Source organism: Brassica napus, chromosome C1 (assembly GCF_020379485.1).
Source record: "Brassica napus cultivar Da-Ae chromosome C1, Da-Ae, whole genome shotgun sequence".
NCBI lineage: Eukaryota > Viridiplantae > Streptophyta > Magnoliopsida > Brassicales > Brassicaceae > Brassica > Brassica napus.
The window spans coordinates 9,538,524-9,560,073 of NC_063444.1; the positions used below are offsets into that span (position 1 = coordinate 9,538,524).

Sequence of the window (21,550 nt, forward strand, 5' to 3'; positions counted from 1 at the left end):
CCCCAAACCCCAAACCCCAAACCCCAAACCTGAAACCACAAACCCCAAACCTCAAACCCCGAAACCTCTAAACCCCAAACCCCAAACCCCATATTCCAAACCCAAAACTCCGTATTCCTTATTTTCATATATTCCAAACTCCATCTTTATTATTAAATTTCGTCGTTATTTCCTCGTTGGCTTACGAGGTATTTACGACGATTTCTGCCTACGTGGAATTTACGACGATTTCTTATACGTGGTCTTTACGACGATTTCTGCCTACGTGGAATTTACGACGATTTCTTATACGTGGTCTTTACGACGATTTGTGCTTACGTGGAATTAACGAGCCTGCGTTCTTTATTTTAATATTTCGTCGTTATTTCCTCGTTGGCTTACGTGGAATTAACGAGTGTTATGTTTAAATCCCTAGAATCCGAAACCCCAAATCCCATATTCCTTATTTTCTACTTCATATATTCCAAACCCCATCTTTATTTCTCTTCCAAACCACAATTCCCACATTTGCTTATTCATAAAACAAACTCCCACATTACCTTATTCATAAAACAAACCCCACATTATCTTATTCATAAAACAAACTCTCTCATCTTATTCATAAAACAAATACATCAATCGGATACATCGACATTCTCGTCATCACTAGAAACATCATCATTTTCATTAAACTCGTCTTCAACAGCTTCGTCTGTGGCATCATCGGGAAGATCTTCGTACTCGTGATTATGCGGATCAATGAGAAGGATGTCATCAATTTCTTGTTCAGGTTCCTCGACTTCATTTATCTGTTCTTCTTGCAATTGTGGTTCTTCTCCACTGATGATTCGTCCTCGAGGTGTAACTTTGATCACTGCTAACCAATTTATACCTGAATCTCTCATCCGAGGGTATGGAAGGAAGCTAACTTGGTCTGCTTGTGAAGCTAAGATGAAAGGCTCGAATTTGTTGTACCTTCGTCCACCGTTGACATCAACTACACCGAATTTGTTTGACCGAACACCTCTGTTGACGACGGGGTCAAACCATTCACATTTGAAGAGGACGCATTTCAACTTCAGTATTCCTGGAAATTCGACTTCAATAATCTTCGTCAAGATCCCGTAGAAATATGTTTCCCCTTTCACACATGTTCCATAGTTACTGGTCGCCCGCTGTCTACCATACTCATATGTATGAAAAGTATAGTCTCGTGTGAAATACATCTGTGATGTGGTGACCTTTACAAGTGGAGATTGAATTACTTCGTGTAACCACTTAGGATAATCTGCATCTGTGATGTGGTGACCTTAAAAAAAAAAACGTGTAACACCTACAAAGTTGGTGGATTCAAAATTTCCTCGCTAAATACACGTAAACTATTTCTTCGTAAATAACACGCAAAGTTTACGTCGTATTTACGAGAAAATAGTTTTTCCTCGTAAAATACTCGTTAAATTACATCCACTTTACGACGAAACACTTTTGTCGTTACGGTACGAGGAAATAACGATGACTTTAGTTTTCCACGTAAATTTACGAGGATTGTTTTTCCTCGTTAAATTTCCTCGCTAAGCATGTGTTTTCTTGTAGTGACGGTAGGCTGTAGCGGAAGTTAAACTTGGTCTAAATCATCATAATAATTCACCACTATCAAAACCGGATCCAAAAATTATGAGATTAATAAAAAATTAGATTAGTTTTAATCGTTTCTAAAATTTTAAGAAAATCATGCAATTTATATATAATCATTTTTAACATTTGAGGATCAAAACGATTTTTTTATCCGGTTGTATACACCATTATTTGTTAGTTCCTATAATAGTTACAATGCAATATATAGTTTTAACAAACTCAAAGTCACGTTGCTTCAAATCAACTAATCGTATGAAAATATAGTAGTGCCACGCTTGCCAAAGACACATATTTAGTTTAGTGCTTATCTTAACTTTTGAAATTGACTTTATCCGGATATGATTTTTTCCCTATGGACGGCTGGGACTTTGTGTCCATGAGTGACTAAATTGGTCTATAAACTTTTACAATAGAAAAAAAATTGAATTATTGTTTTCCTTTATAAAGGTTTTGAAATCGAGCTTTTGTTGTTTTGCTTTTCTTATAAGAGCACCATTTTCAAAATTTTAGTTAATACTATTGCTACCATGATTGGATAATGCTACGTTTTATTTGACTTTAAAGATATATCCATGTTCAGGAGTCGATTACAGAAGATAGACAAGCATTTGTCTCGCAGTTCTCAAACCGGTTCACAAACGTATGTGTTAGCAGTTCTTACACATATTGATAGGTTTTCAAATATATTCATATGCTTCCATGTTATAAGCAAACTAGTACTAATTAATAATTAATATATAACTTGATTTCAGTTTAATTAGCTTTGGGTAAAGGCTAAATTAAGTATTCTTGATTTTTATTAAAATCATTAATTTAAAAGTTGTACGATGTCATTGTTTATTGATACAATATGTCTTCCAAACTGTTGCACAAAAAAATTGTCTTCCAATTTTTTAAAGTTTTATATATCAACATTGTCACTCTCTAGCTAGTAAATGGTCTGTAAAATTTCATTGTTTAACTATAATGACTCATTTTCTTTGTTTCATTTACTATAAATTATTTTTTTTTCTTTGTATGATTAGTGTGGAAAAAGTGGACTACTCGTATTGATGTATGAATGACGTATGGATTACGTGGTCATCGACCATTAGAATGACATGTGATTATAGAAGCTTCTGGTCGTACGGACGACAATAATGAACTATCAAAGTCCAGTAAGTCCACTTTGTGGTGACAATTAATAGTTTAATTGTTGGGAAAATTCTTTGACTAGTGAATCGTGTAATGAAATATCACAAATTGGACCATATGGATGATATTTATCACAGATTTCAAGCCCGACTTATATCTTGATTAGATTAAAACTGGCCGGTACGTATAATCTACAATGACCGAAAGTTTCAAATTGTTAATTACCATTTAGCGAAGAAATGGTGAATATACCAAAAATAAATATTGAGAAAATTATTTGTCTATTTTAGATACATGGATATATAAATATAAGTAATTAGTATATTATTGACCAAACCAGAATGGTCATATATAGGAAACGTACTAGCAGTGGCGGACGTAGTAAGAGCTGTACGGAGGCATGTGCCCCCATCTAACTTTTCAATTTCTTTGAGTAATTAAGCTTAATCAATGACAGTGCCCCCTATTGAATTATAAAATATAGTGAAAAATGTTATGTGCCCCGATTAAATCTAGTTCTAGATCCGTCCCTGAGTACTAGGTATACATTCTAACCAAATTATTGTACTTAATTTGGTTTTTGTGTGTTTGTCGTGGTTTGCCATCGATTTCAACTATTTTTTTCATTTGTTTTAATAATAATTGGGTACTAATAGTTTTGCATTAGTGATTTAATACGAAACATATAACTTTCACTAAAAACATAATTGATAACTTGAGTGTTTATTTTTTTGCGCAAAGGCTTTCGAATAACTTGAGTGTTGCTCCAAGTCTCCAATTATCTTAGAAAACTTAGTAGAAATAATTAGATATTGAATTTAGGAGGATATTAATTTACGTTAACTCTATAAACCTCCAAATTTGACCACAAGATTTGGTTTTCATGATCAAGTGGCTACATATAAACACAACACGAATTGTATACGAGAAAAACACGTTTTGTTGTTTTGTCATGGGTATGCAGACACACAGACGAAAACAAACGGGAGCATGTAAAACAAAGTTCACCTTTTCGCTGTGGGTCTGATATTCATTTTGGCAACCGCCCAAATGTGTATACAAATTATTGGTAAGCTTTATCTGATTCTTCAGTCAATAGATTACATTTTGTTTAAATTTGAACTTTTTACGACGAGCGTGTCTTTTTTGTTACGTTTTATATATTTTGCAGACAACTAATAAAAGTTTTTTAATATCGGGTTTATATAACAAATCTACTCTTTGTGTTTGTCTTATAAAAGCTTTATATGTCCTTAACACGTAACTTTTAGATCAATTAGGTAAAACTTTAGCGCACAGAAGAAAAAAAACATAAGAGTTTACCTTGCATTACACTAACTACAAAGTGATAAGGGTACGATTAACCCGGTCTTTTAACCGGGGTTTTTAACTCATGATTTTTTTTTTTTAACACTTTTTGGTTAAGAGGCAACTTTTATATATCTTGTTTAAGAGACAGTTTTTAGCTTAATACTATCTTTTAAGCGAAGGTAAGAAATCCAGTTAAAATTTTTTGGTGGATTATGGTCTAAGAAAACCTTTACGGTTTATAGAAGGATGGAACCGACTTTTTGGATGGTCCATTGAAAAACAATACATTTAAGCTGTCAAAGTCACAACATTTATCCAATTACAAGTATTTATGCTATTATAAACAAAAAATTATTTTTATTTTGAGGAAAAAAATACAAACATGGTTAACTGATTATGTCCGATCTAGGCCTGGGCATAAAATCCGGAATCCGAAATCTGAACCGAACCCGAACCGAAAAACCCGATCCGTTATCCGACCCGAAATGTAAAAATACCCAAACGGATCTTGTAGGGTAGTACAAAAAATATCTAAACCCGAAGTGTTATTAATCGAACCCGAATGGATAACCCGAAAAATCCGAAATTAATAGTCAATATAAATATTTTGAAATATATATAAGTATTCCAATTATTAAATTCAATATTTGTGGTAATATTATATATAATAATAAATATTAAAATTCTAATAAATGCTTTACGTACACAATTAGTTATAAATAAATATTTTATAATTTGCTCGTTGAAATAAAAATTCTATTCTCTATAAGGCAATACATATTTTTCACAAATGATATTTGTTTTCATACTTGATTTAACATTTTATTATTATTTTATCAATTTATATGTGATAGATTAATTTTTATTTAATTTAGATGTTTTTCTTTATGTTTTACTTCAAAAAATTTGTATTTTACTTTGGTTATATCCGAACCGAACCGATATAACCCGAATCCGTACGATATATGATTACTTTATGAGTTTTATGATGCAATACAATTTTGAACCGAACCCAAAGTGTTATTATGCGAATCCGATCCGTACTAATAAAATTTTAGTATGAGACCTAGAAACGTAAACCGAAAAATCCAAAAACCCGAAAAAACTCGATCCGAATGCCAACGGGTACCCAAACCCCTAGGCCTAGTCCAATCCGGCAGTCAAAAAATAACAGCTCATCCAAAAATAGCGGGACCCACGGATCTATTATTGAGTTCCACGTGTTGTCTATCTTATGTTTGATACCTACGCGTGTAAAGCGTACAAAATAAAACTACGCCGTGATTTCAATAATGAGGAGGCTTTCTTTTCTTTTTCGTGGTTGCTTTTTGCCTTAATTACATGCAAAGCCGTCGACACTGCTGGACATGTGTCTTCAGTCCATTAGATACTCCCATATAAAGATAAAGGACTGGGACACCTTTCCGCACGTGAACTGCACACGCCGGGGCGCGACTCCCGCCGGTTCCGGGATTAAGGAAGGAAGTAAAATATCACTCGGTTTTTGTAAGATTTTTGAACATGAAAGCTCCACTCCAACTCTCTGTTAAGAGTTGGAACAAGTCCAGTGGATCGCTGGAATAAAAGAGTATTTAATAAATTAACTTTTAGGTACACTATATAAACTCAAATTTTACATGTTTTTTTTGTCGGCCTCAAATTTTACATGTTATGTATGTCTTTATTTGTTTGATAAAAAAAATGTCTTTATTTATAAAATTTTACTACCAGCCTGTAACTCGTAATCTTGTTTCCGTAGAGATGATGATATAATGCCAATACAATTATTGTTAATTAATTAAATATCTTGCTGGGAATGCATGTTGTGGATCTTATGAATTAAAAAGAAAAATGAAAAAGTATCTAGGTTGAATGGTGGTGAATCATTTGGACTATAATGCTTTGGCTCATACGTTTCCATTAATACCTTTTGGGAAACATGACATAAGTCAATGATGTAATTATTAAAATATTTATATCAGAGGAAATTTTAGCACCTCATATCAATCATGCATATCATTGAGTCAAAATAATACGGGCAGGAGACTATGCTTATGTAGAAGTAAAGCCGGCCAAATATAACATTTAAATAAATAGTAGATATCAATAATGGAAACTAAAAATGGTTTTACGTACTATTAACTCTAAAACACAATTAAACAAAAGAACGTGAACAAACTGTATTTTACATTACATGTAAACCAATTCAAATAGAAAAACAAAGCCTTAAAATTACAAGTAAAATAAACTATTCCAATAAACTTTTATTTTGTTTCTTATAAATTATATGAGAAAATCATTAACGTCTAAGAAATCGGAAATATCAAACTTTACGAGATTACTGCAATAGCTTTCCATTTCATCCTCAGTGTTGCAACTGCTACTATTGATGTAAGTCGTGGAACTGGAGTTTAATGTTGTCGGGCTCGAGGATGGCGTGTTCAAGACCGAATTAGCAAAGCTAAAGCTCTGGTCCGAATAAGAAGGATCTAATACAAAACTAGAGTTCGCAAAGTTGTTGAACGATGGAATATTGCAATCTTGGACCGATGTATTCGAGGTTGAAGCGAGAGCTTGTTCTCCGAAACCATTGAACTGATGACCCATGTCGTTGAACTGAGCTTCATTGGGGAATGGCGGCATGCAAGGTTGGTAATCTTGATGGCCGGTTTGGTACTGATTTACTCCGGCTTGGTTAACATCTTGATGATAAACTGAGTGGTGCTCGTGGGTATTTGTGTCATGATCCACCACGAAGTTTAGGTTTTGGTTGTGGTTTTGGGTTTGGGTTTGGTTTTGAGAAAAGAGAGAGGTAGCGAGTTTGAGAATCTCCGGGTTAACCAAAGGATGTTGTTGCTGTTGACGATGAGCATCCATCATGAGTCTTGACATGTTGACATGATGTGAAGAGGAATTGTACAGAGATGATGCCAAGATGGATGAGATATCAAGGAGATCAAGTCGGGGACTGTGAGTCACTGGATCGATGCCCATTCTAAGCAACTTCTTTCTAATATGTGTGTTCCAAAAGTTTTTGATCTCGTTATCTGTTCTTCCAGGCAAACGTGCCGCAATAGCAGACCATCTATAAGAATTTATTAAAAACAAAACACATAAGAATTTTTGGACTAAATCAATATTAAGAAAATATTGTATAGACAAAAGTAAAATTAAGCTCACTTGTTTCCTAAAAAGCTATGAAGATGAATAATAGTTTCTTCTTCTTCCAAGGAGAATCGCCCTCGCTTTATATCTGGTCGGAGATAATTAGTCCACCTTAGCCGACAACTCTTGCCACATCTTTGCAAACCTGATAATTAAGAGAAAAATATACAAAATTTAAATATCAAAACTTTTAGAAAACATCATTACTAAAAGCATGGTTTAAAATGCTAAATAAGAGACAAACCAGCATTTTTGGGGAGGGTTCTCCAGTTACCATATCCATGTTGCTGGATATAGTCAACAAGCTTCTGGTCTTCCTCAGACGTCCATGGCCCTTTCTTGAGGCCAGTCTTCTCGCAGCAAGGTGATCTTCCCATTTGAGTTTTGTCGATGATTAATAATTAATCTCAAATAATTGGTTAGTTGGCTTTATCAATAATGAGCTAATGAGAGAGTTTTAAGGAAAGTAATGGAGAAGAGAGAAACAAAAGGCCGTAGGGTCCGTAATGGAAAGTACCAAGTATATATAGGGATTGAAGAAGAGGGGAAGTCAATATGGTTCGGTGCCGTCCTCTGTTTCCCAATTGGTATACGTGTCCCTTTTATTAAAAATAAAAATAGAAATCGAATAAATTATGAGTTTCAAAAATAGAAATCGAATAAATTATGAGTTTATACTTTATACGATGCTTTTATTGTTGTAAAATTACGGAGAATTTATCTGTGTATTATTAATCATAACATGTGTTCCTTTATATAAAAATTATATGTCATAGAGAAAGGAAAGTATCCAAAACTTAAACTAATTAGGATTAAGAAAATTACTACTACATAATAATAATAATGGAAAGATAACAATTACAAGGAAAATGAAACAGAGTTTCATTTTCTCCAAAGCATAAGCCGCGCCTCTCTCTCTCTCCTAAGGTCACGGCCGCCTCTCTCTCTAGGGTTGGGCCGTCTCTCTCTCTAAGTGTATAGACCGGTTATGGACCGGACCGGTTATGGACCGCTTATGGACCGGACCGGTTATGGACCGAGCCGGTTATGGACATTCATCAATTGATTTATAACACTCTCCCTTGGATGCCATAACCATTCAGGGATTGTAATACGCTTAATGTTGCCTCATTAAAACCTTATCAGGAAAACTCAGTGGGACAAAACCATGATGAAGGAAAAAGAGTACAACACGTACTGATCCCCCTGATGTAAACCTCAGTGTAGGTTCTTTAGTCTACGCATCTGATGCGTGATCTTTCTTGGACGTGCAGGAAGGGAGTAATCAAATCGGCCAAGTTTATTGCTGAACCGTAATTGGACCATTTTGATATTTCCGGTCTTTTCTCATGTCTTCTGACATCGTGTGTACATGGTCAAGAAGTGAACCTTTGCCGTCGACCACTCTATACTTTGGTCAGACATGTAGGACTATGGTCCTCGACCAAAAACATCCTCACGGATACTCTCTTTGGCTATTAGCCGCCTATGACGATGTTAAAATGCTGATTGATAGGTAACAGACTGTATGAGTTTTCTCTATACTACCATCGACTATGCACTAATCTGATCGATCCATGTTGAGTCATAGACTTCTTTTATACATGTCCATAACTTATCTCATGAGTGTCCAAGATCATGACTAGATCAATGATCATTGTTGTAATGAATTTTACAATCTCATCAAACTATGGCTCTGCGGCCAAATACACTCATGGACCTCACACATGGCTATCGATTCTTCTTGCCTTCGGCAATGCCACATACATTAGATATTGCAGTCCTATATTTATATCTTGATGGCGTCCCATGACCTTTCTTGCCGTGGATCATACCACGCACTTGAATATATATTAGGTCATGGACCTCGACCACACGTGCTTATGGACTGCCATATGATAGCTGATCTTTCTTTTCCACTAACCTGTACTACAATCTTGTCGGTCTAGGCTAGTGTCACAGATCTGTATAAACCTTTTAACCTCTCTTTAGGTTGGTTTAGTATAAACACAAGGAATTCGAATTTCTTTATTAGTTTACATATGGACTGAATTTGATCGTTCTTACATAACTCCTTTACTAGTATTACATACTATATGCAGCTGCTTTGTTTCAGTCCATGAACAGCTTAGGAACAATGTTGTCCTTTATCCAGTGATCCATATGCTGCTTACTACATCTTTATATGTCAGTCTAATTTCTTTCTTATGACCAGACCTTTGTCAATTTCGAAATTGTGTAGCAGCATCCACCACATAGGAGTTTATCTCCTTATAATCTGTTCCATGGTCTCTGTGAGTATCCTTGTGTAACAAGCTATGATCGAATGTTGTTAGTAGGAAACATGAACACCTTTAGACCTCGTGATCATGTACCATATCTCACGGTTTCTTTTCTCTCACAAGACCCATATATTTCACTGGTTTATATCAGATGGCGTTTCTAAATATGTATGTATGGCCAATACGCCTATCTCTTCTTTAGATACTTTAAACCCCACGTTTATCTTTTCAATCTAATCTTTAATCTTTATGAGTACTCTTTCGTGGGTTCTGATTCTCATTTATATCTTTATGTTCAAGTGCTACTCTCTTATGTATAAATATATCTTTATGTGTCGACACTTATATATGGTTCCATTGTGTTCCAGACATGATCTAATCGATTTGAGATTTCATTATCCAGGACCTTTGTTACCTAGTAGCTTGGCGTCCCAAACTACATGGTTTGGTACCTTAGATGTTTAGCTGCGCAGCCTTTTCTCAATGTCTGGTCTGGTTTCCTTATGACCTCGGATTTGTATTCTATGCACCTTTCTCTTTTTCTTTCCGAGGTTCCTTATCTTATGGAACACTTTGGTCTATCTTGTATAGACTCTGTAGCAACCTGACTGTGTCTCTTTCTAGGACATCAGATTTCGTTTGGTGCTAAGCTGGTTATGACTTAGTCATTCTATTCTTTTCTTTTCGGGTCAGTGTCTGGCATCTCGACTAGCTAGCTATGTATAATATTTTCTTTCTTTGGACGTCTATAATTCTAATCCGAGGATCTTTGCCAAGACAATGATGGTTGATATCATTTTGTTTCTTATCATTCTTTACTCTTTACCAGCTTATAGCTTTCTCCTTTTAATGTTGGTAGTCGGATTCATTGATCATACAATCCGTGTACCTGGCCACTTTCTGATCATCCATATTTGGCTCAAGGTCTCTTAAAAGTCGTGGGAGAAAGTCATACTCTTATCCAACATATATTCCCAATCCTCTTCTGAGGTTCCATCTTAGACGGCACATATGTCTGTGGTGGTTTATTCAAAGTCTGTTAAGATGGTGTATGTCTGGTTTATGACCCGTATTCAATCTGAGATGGGAATATCTATGCTCACTTATATGGCCTGATATATTTTTACTTTATATACATATAAATCCATGATGTCCCTAAGCTTTAGGATGGATGTCCGATCCTTATAGGTAATGGACTGCACGGCCAAGCCGTTTATATCATGGTCATAGACCATGGTTCACGAATTTGTAGTATTGATCATGTGTCACGGGTTTATCCTCTCTCCCCCTCATGAACATACTATAATTTCGTGATGCTTAGGACAATAAAACCTAATGAGTTTCCCTTTGTGTACATGTTTCACAACGTGAGATCATATGGGATCTCTTTGTGCCTTCTCAATATCAATCGTTGCATCAAGTTTAGACTAGGATGGCTAATCCGATCTTGCCATATCAGTATGATCACCACGGCTCTTGCCTCTTATCATACTGATCTGTAACATAGTTTTGATCAGTAGATTACATAAGTATAGTCTTGACCACTTTCTTAAAAGGGTCTTAGGCGTTTTCTTTCTTTCTTAAATCTGAAGGAACTTGTTTCCTTTTGCCCATTGTTTCTATTTGGAAACCATATTAACTCAATGGGTTATATATTCTTGGGTGTATATAATGCCCTTTAGGCAATGTCTTAGCCATAGATTTCTTACTAGTCTACTATACCATACCATAATGCCCTTTAGGCGATTTCTTTATCAATCATTCACATTATCAAGTAAGATCAGGCAAGATATAATAGTAATGAACTCAAATAAATTCTATTATTGTATATAAAATCGTGAATGACAATTAGGTTTAAAGCAAAACACAAATCAAAGACTTAAAACACAATTAGCATGTCGAGTTCTTTCTTTAGTCAATAGACATGCCGGCCACACCATCAGTTGCATTAGACACGACTGCCTTGGATTCATCCTGATCCATATCAGTCTTATTTGCTTCAGGATATCTTATCTCACTATTTTTTTTTAGCAACTAATTACTCTGCTCAGTTAGGCATGAGAGCAGATCATTATAGGTGGTGAAACATTTTTCTCTATAGATATGTTGTAACAATAGATCTCTTGGATCGGCTGTGAGGAAGGTCTTTTCCAGTAAATCCTCCTCTGTTACCACTTCACCACATAGTCTCAGTTTGTAAACGATGTTGGACAAAGCAGAATGATATTCATCCACAGACTCAAAGTCCTGGAATCTGAGACTCATCCATTCATGTCTGACATTTGGTAATAACACCATTGTGTATCTGGATTTTAATTTTGTCCAAAGGTCACGAGGATTCTCAATATTTAGGTACTGATTTCTAAGATCCTCAGTGAGATGATGACGCATAATTGTTATGGCTCTTAACTTTTCACTTTCAGTTGCATAATTATCCTGAATGATACTCCTTCCGAGTCCTCTTGATTTCAGGACAACTGAAGTGTTCATTGCCCATTCTAGATAATTTTCTCCAGAGGGATTTAGAATGGCATAATCCAAAGGCTCAAATCCCGGCATCTGAAATCATATTATCAATCAATTCATGATTTAGAATTCATGCAACCAATTTAAATAATCAGTGCATATGATTTCATAAGTCTCTTGATCAAAGCAATTTACTACTCGACCATGGTGCGAGACAAGTCGAGAAAGCTACGTCTATATGTGATGCTTAGGCCACACGGCCATTTTGATGTGATACAACGATCCTAGAGATCGGTTCATGAGATATGCAAACAAGGTCACATGACCATTCAGATATGGTGTCTCACTAGACCACACAACCAAGCTATGATGCATTAAGCCACACGGCTTTCTATCACATGCTGCAAGCAAGTTATCAATCAAGGGCACAAGGCCGCGAGTATGAGCAATGCATCGGAACGATTAGGCCACACGACCGTTCGGTATGATTCTTAACAAAGCCACACGGCCACACAATTCATATTAATTAGGGTTTACCAATTTCAAGGTTGGTAATATGTGGCTAGATTTCAGGGTTTCAGAATCAAATGATCTAACAACCTATCTTTCATGCAATATGTAAATAATCCAAAACCTTAAATCAATCATTCAAGTTTTAAACAATATGGGATTTAAGGTTTCAAGGCCTTTAGGGATTTAAAACGAGATTTAGGTTTTTAGTTTTAAACATTCAAACAATGCCTCACGGCCAAAGTATATGCCTCACGACCAATGGGTGCAATAGGTTTAACTCTTATGCATTTAGTTAACATGTAATTTCAATCCTAAGATGGTTTGTTTCTATCAGTTTATGATTCAATCAAACAAACAAACCAATCGGCCAAACAATGAAACAAATCATGTGGCCACTTGATTTTAGTTTCAATACAATCCTAACATTAAATTCTAAGTTCAATTGCAATCAATCAGTAGTGATCAAGTTCAGATATGAATTCAACAAGGCCACACGGCCACATGATATGATCTAGAACAATTAACCTAGAATGTATCAAGGCCATACGGCCACAACTTCAAATTCGATTTCTAGGTTTTTAGGGTTTCAGTTTAAACAAGATAAGCAATTCAGATTCAAGTTTAAAACAATCCTAATCATAGTTCTAGGCGATCAATCAAACACTCAAGTTTCAAATCAAAAATTAAAACCAATTTTCCAAATTAGGGTTTAGGGGATTTCGAAAACTTTGATCTTTTATCAAAAGGATTTAGATTTAAGATTCAAAAACCTTTAAGGTTATCATTTTAATTGATCAATGGATCAATCTCGATTTAGTGTTTAGGGGATCATACTTATTCGAGCTCCGATTTACTCTTTAGGGTTTGATCTATTATCCTATGGCTTTCCTCTTAAGGATTAGATTTTAGGGTTTCAATCTTTACAAACAATCCAAATTCAATTCTCATGTTCTTAGAATTAGGGTTACCTTTTGTTTGCAGGTTGTTGAAACTGGACCACCAAGATGAACGGATGAACCTCGAGCTGCACACGGACGGACGCGAACTGGTTGCTATCGGATCATCATCGGATGCGAGCGGGACGCATCTGCTTCCTATCGGGTTCGCGAGCGGCTGCTTCCTATCGGGTTTGCAAGCGGCTGATCGGGAATGCGAGCTGGCTGATGGGGAACGCGAGCTGGCTGTGATGCGAACGAGAAGCTGAGGTCGTCTAGGATCAGGAACACCTTAGGGCTGGAGCTGATCGGATGGTGACGAACTGGGACGCAAGCAAGAACGGATTAGGGTTCGTCGGGTTCGGATTAGGGTTCCAAAACAAATCGGCGCGCACTGTATCAGGGCGTGAGGGCGCGTCGGTGGTCAGATCGACAAACGGTTTGCACTGAATGATTCCTCTTGGCAAGAACTTCGATTTGATATCTTGATCGTTTTTTGGGTCCTCACGGTTTGGGAGAACGACCCCTTTGAAGTTCCGAGGTAGATTCCTTTCGTTTAGGGTTTTAGGGGTTTTGTTTTAGCCTCAGGGTGTTAGAGGCTATCGTGCTGATAACGTGTTGTAAAAGTATGAGGAATTTGTCTGTGTATTATTAATCATAACATGGGTTCCTTTATATAAGGATTACAAGTCATAGAGAAAGGAAAGTATCCAAAACCTAAACCAACTAGGATTAGGAAAACTACTAATACATAATAATGGAAAGATAACAATTACAAGGAAAAGGAAATAGAGTTTCCTTTTCTCCAAAGCATAAGCCGCGCCTCTCTCTCTCTCTCCTAAGGTCACGGCCGCCTCTCTCTCTCTCTAGGGTTGGGCCGTCTCTCTCTCTGAATGTATGGTCCGGTTATGGACATCCATCAATTGATTTATAACATTTATCTATTTATTATGTCTTTTTTTCTTTCTTTTTTACTTTTATTGGCTTCATAGTATTTTTTAGTTGGAGTGTCTTATAGTCAATATTGCGTATGGTGTTTTACGAAGTTTATTTGGAAACTGCATGCTTAGATGCAGAGATAAACCACATAGGCACATACATTACAATAATGTTTTACGTACATACAGTTAAAAGGGAAAAGTCCGTTTTGTTCCGTTTTATATTTACAGTCTCGTGATGATATTTGATTTTCTGTTTGAAGTATATTCAAGAAAATGTAAACAAAACATTATGAATTTCTTAAAAGACTGAACAAACTCAAACTCAAAAGAACGCCGATCATGTTACAAAGAAGGATTGTGAAAGATTCTTATTCAAAAGTACAAACTGTCATTTTTTTCCTATTGAGTATTGCTAACCTTTGATGGAACCGTGATTAACAGTTTGTTGAAAGTATAATAAACTGTCTTATTAAGCTTAACAAGCTTACTTGTTATATTAGAACTTTGATGACTCTTTAAAGTACGTAGCTGTAACGTTGAAAAAACTGGATTTTTCTTAGTCCTTTCATCATGATCGTGATCATATGTATGAGTCAATCAACCTACAGAAGAAAAACAAGAGTAACCGTTATTCTCATTTCATTAATGCTTCTACACCAGGAGGTCTTAGTTTCAATTTCCAAAGAAGATGAAATTATGCGAATTAATGGAGAAAATGCTTACAAGAGATCTGCAGTATAGCGCGAGAAGTACCGTCAAACGTGGATTCCATAGGACGGCTCAAGTGATGCAGTCAGGCGTAAATCCTCATACGGTAGGTAGATTTTTCGGCCGTAGAATCGTCTGTAATATTTCTCATGGTTATAACTGCTTAATTATCCAGTGCTAAAAAAAATCATATCGTTAATCTCCAAAACAATTATAACATCAAGGAAATGTATAAAAACCTATAAAATTTATTTCTGGTTCTAGCATATGAGATTCGATGTACCCTTATTTTTGATGTATACATGGTACTCAAGTCTTGAAATTTGTAAAAGAAATACGCTTCAATATCTCATATTCAAATCTCTCCTTGTTAATTAATGTCTTGGATAAGGGAGTAATTAACATGTTCTAGTTCTTGGCTAACGGATAAATATTGTACGGTGAAAAAGAAATTGTATTTTTATGGTACTTTCTTATGCAATATATATATACTATAAGAAAGTCGTTTGTTCACAGCTTTGTTAACACATAAGTTATGGATTTCTGTATTAGTCAAAAAAAAAAGATATTATAAAGAATGAATAATTAGAAAGATGAAAATAAATTCTGCTAATGAAAGTAACACAATTAAAGGGGTGACGATGAGGAAAAAGCGTCGCTCTCCAAGCTTTGTGAGATGGTTTCACATTAGCTGTCGCCAACATGAAGATGCCACGTTCGTTTCCCTTCTTAATTTCAACTCATCATGTTTTCCTTTGGATTAGTTTTCAACTTTTACAAAAAGTTATAGCAATCAATAATAATAAAAAACAAACAAATGCGTTACAAATACAAACAAAATTTTCACCCTTAACTCGTCTTGGCTCGAGCTATATACTAAGATACTAGGCTTTTTTAGACCCTCACCATTGAGAATTTAGATTAAGACCCATGTAAAAATAAAATTTTCGTATTGATCTCCATTACGATTTGAACAATTTTTCCATAATTGATATAGTGATACGGTTCACTGACTTTTTGTATGTATAATAAATGGGTCTAAAGAAAATATTTTAAAATGAAAAGAAATACTTTAGTTAAAATATTGGACCAACCGTATCGCTTGAATTGCAAGGTCTAAGGGGAAATTTATTAAAGTCAAATATCTACTGTGCACATAGCATGATAGAGAGAAAGGAAGAGGATACCGCATTTATTTCGAATGACAATAATGGAGTTTGGCATTTGCCGAAATTTAGAAAACATTAAATGTGGATATGTATTTTGATTATATACACTCTCACCATACTACATAGCTGTTGCTATCTGTATGTTTGAAGACCAATATTTTGTACCTATTAGCTTTTCCTGTATGAGATTTTGAACATAAATGAATATATATATATATATATATATATATATATATATATAGATATATATATATAGCATGGTATGGTGTGTAAATCACTATTTAATTAACTTTTTGACAAATTATAAAGAGTAAAATCTTAAAAGGACGAGTGGACAAAAAGATTAGACGAGGAGTAGCCATAGTCGGGGCGTCAACGGCAGCAGGCTCCAGAAAGAAAAAAACGACTTCACTTTATAAAGAAGCTCACGTGCTGAATCAAGGGCAACATCGATCGGTACATATGCCTGGCATGATGTGAGGACCAAAGGCCGCTTGTTTGGACCACTTAATTTACGACTCGTGTTCCCTTTAATTGTCATACAAAATTTAACTTTGATGTTTGTGGATATTGAATTTCATGGGGCGAAAAAGCTGTTTCACAGAGAAATGCGATTCTCCTATACCTCGAGTATGAACATACACAAAACCAATACATCACGTCTACGACCATTCTATTGGTGTATAGTGAATAAATATACAAATAAACGTTTATTTTATATTTTACCACAAAAGAAAATATTCCATAGTATAATAATACATAAGCACAAATTAATATATTGATCAAAAGCTTCAAATAATTGTGAGTAACAACAGATGTATGAATAATTAATTTGGCATTGAGAAGAATAGTATCACTTTCAAATCTATATTATTGAGTTACATATTGCCACGGAGTACTAAATCTAATGTAAGCATCATATGATTATTTACTAATCATCTTATTCTTATCGATCCAAATTATTAGGAACATCTCACACATACTAAAATAGAGTTACTCTTATGTAACCATTTCTTCCGGAGGTCTTATAACCTAGGTTATGATTATTTTAAACAGAATAAATTAAATAACAATATAACATAAACGATCCGTAATATTAGGGTTATGTCTCGGCGTTTGAGACTGAAGAATCTATCGGGTCCAACAACAAATGAAATCTTCGGCATGTTTATCCCTAAGAAACAGAAAGTTTTTTTTTATCTAGAAATTTTTTTTTTAAAAACAAATCAATCGCGGACAGCCACGAGTCAGTGGAGTCCGCGACCAGTGTAAGAAACTCACTAAAATCGGTTCTTAATTAGTAGTTTTTGTAACCGATATTTAAAAGTTTTGTGGGGACCCACGCACTAAGAACTTCACTAAAGACCCCGGAACCTCACTAAGGACCCCGGATAAACATGTTCTGAGGTGCGTAATTATGCTGCTGAGCCAATAAATAAATGAGTTGATCTAAATTAAAAATTAAGAATAAGATTAGGTGTTAATGCTAGATTAGGCTATAATGTGTCAAATCTAGCTAGGGCTTTGCTTGCGCATGATGGATCATTTGCCACAATAAGAGCCCACGTGTATATATATAGTTGACCAAATCTCATTAATTGATATTAATCTTTTGACAAATTAATTAATTGACTAACTATATACATGTCTTGCATGGTTTCATAATATAATATGCAACTAAATATCGCAATTAACAACTTTATTCAATTATATGAAAAACATACTTAATTAAGACGCCTTTTATCTTCTAATGTTCTTCTTTTTGGGTAAACTTCCAATGTTTTCTTATAAATTATCGTTAATAACCATTATTTTATATAAACAATTGCTTTTATTATGTGATATTGTCTTTCTGCCAATTTCATCCAAACGCAAATGCACTCACCGTCATACTTCGAGTAACGACGGACAGTTAGGCAACAGTATTAAGAGCCACACAGATACAATGTTTAATTATCAAATAATTCTTCAAATAAAATATGGAAGAGGATATATTAATAAAAGTATACACTGTTCCAGTATATATTCATTATTAATCATTATTTCTTTATTCAAAGTTTTCTGATTCGTATAAACAAAAAACTGTGATCCCTAAACAGTTGAAAGGAGCAGAGTCAGTAGACAATGACCAAAGATCCATTTGTCCGTGTATTAAAAACGATATTAACTTGATACGAAATCGTAATGGTTGTGCAGTTGATGTTGCCACTTAAGGCACTTACGTAAGACTCCATGCAAATTGTATTTAATATATTTTATGTTACGTATTAATTTGATTATAAATTGGTCAATTTTGTTGGGTCTGTTCGATAATAGAGTTGATTGATACCTAGATAATATTAAAACTTATCATATGAAATCTGGAGTAAAGACAGCAAATACACTCGAGAACTCTCTGGAAAATTGAAAAGATTCACTTTTACTAATTAATTTCATGATTAGTTGATCAAATATCTCTGAACTACATATAAATACTGCCAAAATTAAAAATGATTAATATTTGAATAGTTTAGCTTTATAATACAAGTACTTCCATGATCTTGGAGTTTACTAAACCTTTATACTTATTTATTAATATTATATATAAGAGTTTTATATATTGATAAAATATATTAGATCAATATAATTTATACTGATTATCAAAAAAATATAATTTATACTCTGCTCTCGTATTACGAGCAAATTATCTTAGATTTGATCCAATTGTTGTTATTGTTTGTACTATCTATTTCACTGATCAATTAGAAGAGACCATACACATTTTGATACATCCAAAAGATAGGTATGTGGGAAGAAACATAATCAACATTAGACACAAGCATTTTTGGCTAAATTAAGTACCAGTAAAAAACATGTGTTACCAAAGTGTGTTGGTAGCAAGTAGCCTCCTACTAGGGGTGATTCTCTTATGTCCCCGGTTCAAACTATTATTTAAATTAGAATATCTAAAGGCTAACTTGAAATCTAGGAGAAATCATAGGCATAAGATTGGGAATTTCCACGGTTAACAAATTTTTTTTAGCAAATAATACTCGCATTTTGAGGGACATATCCAACATAAAGCTTTAGGTAACCTAGACATTCATTTTCTGATATCATATATCTTGATAGACGTGTTCTCCTCCTTGATTCATAACCTTAACAAATTCCGAGCATTGACTTTGAAACCACACGTATTTACCCTTCGAAAACACACCACTTAAAGTGGAAAAAGAAAAAGAAACCCAGCGCCTCTGCTTGTTGTAGAGGATGGATTCGACTATCCCTCGAGGCTTGGAGAACTGACGGTCCGGCCCGAACAGGACGTAACGACGGTTCGACGCGGTGGTTCGGGGCGCCAGTCTCTCGGCGCGGCGCGAGGGAACTTTCGGTCGGTTGCATTTCGACTAAATGAGTCTGACTAAATGACTCCCCGAAGCAACGTGGACTTTTCGGCCCAGCGAGTTAAAAACCCATGAAGACGACGCAAGCTAGGTCACAGGAAAACACCAAGTCGACTATAAAAGAGAGGAGGGGATGCAACGTAGAAGGGATCCGAAAATACTCATACATATTGGGCGGCTAGATTAGGGTTTTTACCTTCGTTATCTCGCCGTACTGTATTTTTCCGCCAAAGCTCCTCGAGCTCCGGTCGCTTTTCCTTTACGCATTCCCTTTCCTTGTAACCGACGAAACGCTTTTCCGACCATCAATAAGACGTCTTTGCTAAACCCACATTTAAAACCGAACGTTCTCTAGTTTAGTACCGTTTCTCATTCGAACACTTGGAGAGATTTAAGAAACGTTTTTTTATTAAGAGCTTTTCTTTAGTCTGATCAGATGTAGCCCGGTGATAGTTTGTCAGTTTCGTGCTCCGAATACTAAATTACGTTTACCAGTAAAAATATTTGACCTTTTTATTTATGAGAAAAAATGCCTGATCTGGTGTTTACAAACAAATACAAGAACCTATATTTGATAAAGGTCCATTTAATAAAATGACGAAAACGCCCAAAACGATCTCAAAGCCCAAAACACCAAAAGGCCCAAAATACCAAATCATTGTTTACCACTGAAATTTTCCAACACAAGAAGGAACAAACATAACAGATAAGTGTTATCCTCATCTTCTTCTCCCAACTCATTGAGAAAAAAAAGCAAAGGGAATTTGGTGGTGTCACTATGAACATTGCCACTTATTATCGTCACTCTAACGTCATCCTTAATCTTCATGTAGACAAGACTTTAGTGAGGACTCGACAAGGAAGCTCAAATGATATTACATTCATGACAAGAACACAAGGAAGAAGAAGAAGGGGATTGTGTTTGGTAAAAGCATGTGCCGGTACAGGAGAAGAAGAATCCAGAGAACAAAGCAAGACCGAGAAAAGAAGTTTCTTGACCTTAGCAGAAGCCGGTCTTGTCGAAATCTCGGGCCTTGGTGCGCACGAGAAGTTTCTCTGCCGACTAACGGTAAATTAAATTATACTCTCATTATTTCGTGTGTTATAGGTTTTTCACATACTTAAAAAAGAAAGTATTTGCAATGCCAAATTTTACGCTAATCTATAATTCAACTTTGATGATTTTTAACTAAATTTATGGTATGAACTAGGAAATAAAACATCAGCTTTATATAATTTGGATACATTTATGTAACTATGTTTATGAAACTAAAAAGAAATCTTAAAACATACATTTTCAAGAAACGGATGGACCATAATCAACAATCTATCAAGCAATAGTTTATATATGTAGATTGATTAAATGACTTGGAAAAATATGTACATTGATTTTAAGACAGAAATTCGCATTAACTTAGGTTATATCTTAAAAATTGGAGTGATACAGATATCATCGTTGAACTTACTAAGGGTGATATCGGAGCAAGAAGGATGTTCAATAGAAGAGTTAAATGCTGGAAAAATATGCGATTGGTTCTTAAAAGATAAGCTGAAGAGAGAGCAGAACATGGAATCTGCCGTACTTCAATGGGATGATCCCGATTTTCCATTTTAATACTATCTTATCATTACACTCTAAGGTGCAACATAGTAATAGTATGATTTGTCCATTGAAAATGTTGAGTCGAATTGAAGATATTAGCTTCTTCATTTTCAATTTGGATGTTGAGTCAAACTGAAGATATTAGCTTGTTTATTTACAATACACGATGGTACGTTTCGATCTGCATAGAAATTGAAATATAATCCCTTCGTTATAATTATGTTTCACATTATCCTAAACAAACAAGTTTTAGTTGTTGATAGCTCCACATACCTTGTTCAAAACCCTTTTACTCGTCTCCGTGAATTCTATTTCTCCGACCAGTT

At 35.0% G+C, this 21,550-nt stretch overlaps 2 protein-coding genes across 2 annotated transcripts; one reads left to right on the forward strand and one right to left on the reverse strand.

The window, feature by feature from the left end:
• Positions 1–6,171: 6,171 nt before the first annotated feature.
• Positions 6,172–7,727, reverse strand: LOC111202186 (transcription factor MYB102). Its single transcript, XM_022694627.2, has 3 exons — positions 7,469–7,727; positions 7,240–7,369; positions 6,172–7,144 (listed from the first exon to the last, which is right to left on the reverse strand). The coding sequence occupies exons 1-3, from the start codon at positions 7,599–7,601 to the stop codon at positions 6,343–6,345; spliced, it is 1,065 nt and encodes a 354-aa protein (XP_022550348.1). The 5' UTR covers positions 7,602–7,727; the 3' UTR covers positions 6,172–6,342.
• A 12,551-nt stretch (positions 7,728–20,278) lies between these two features.
• BNAA01G11290D lies at positions 20,279–21,386 on the forward strand. Its single transcript, XM_013814245.3, has 2 exons — positions 20,279–20,690; positions 21,069–21,386. Exons 1-2 carry the CDS (start codon positions 20,400–20,402, stop codon positions 21,234–21,236), a joined length of 459 nt encoding a protein of 152 aa, XP_013669699.3. The 5' UTR covers positions 20,279–20,399; the 3' UTR covers positions 21,237–21,386.
• Positions 21,387–21,550: the final 164 nt, after the last annotated feature.

What these genes read in the sequence shown, in the direction of transcription:
- BNAA01G11290D (XM_013814245.3), top strand. Translation starts at nt 20,400, where the DNA reads ATGAACATTGCCACTTATTATCGTCACTCTAACGTCATCCTTAATCTT. An exon ending in AGTTTCTCTGCCGACTAACG is followed by an intron (nt 20,691 to 21,068) that starts GTAAATTAAATT and finishes GGAGTGATACAG; the next exon opens with ATATCATCGTTGAACTTACT.
- LOC111202186 (XM_022694627.2), bottom strand. Translation starts at nt 7,601, where the DNA reads ATGGGAAGATCACCTTGCTGCGAGAAGACTGGCCTCAAGAAAGGGCCA. An exon ending in AACCCTCCCCAAAAATGCTG is followed by an intron (nt 7,370 to 7,468) that starts GTTTGTCTCTTA and finishes CTTAATTATCAG; the next exon opens with GTTTGCAAAGATGTGGCAAG. An exon ending in CATAGCTTTTTAGGAAACAA is followed by an intron (nt 7,145 to 7,239) that starts GTGAGCTTAATT and finishes AAATTCTTATAG; the next exon opens with ATGGTCTGCTATTGCGGCAC.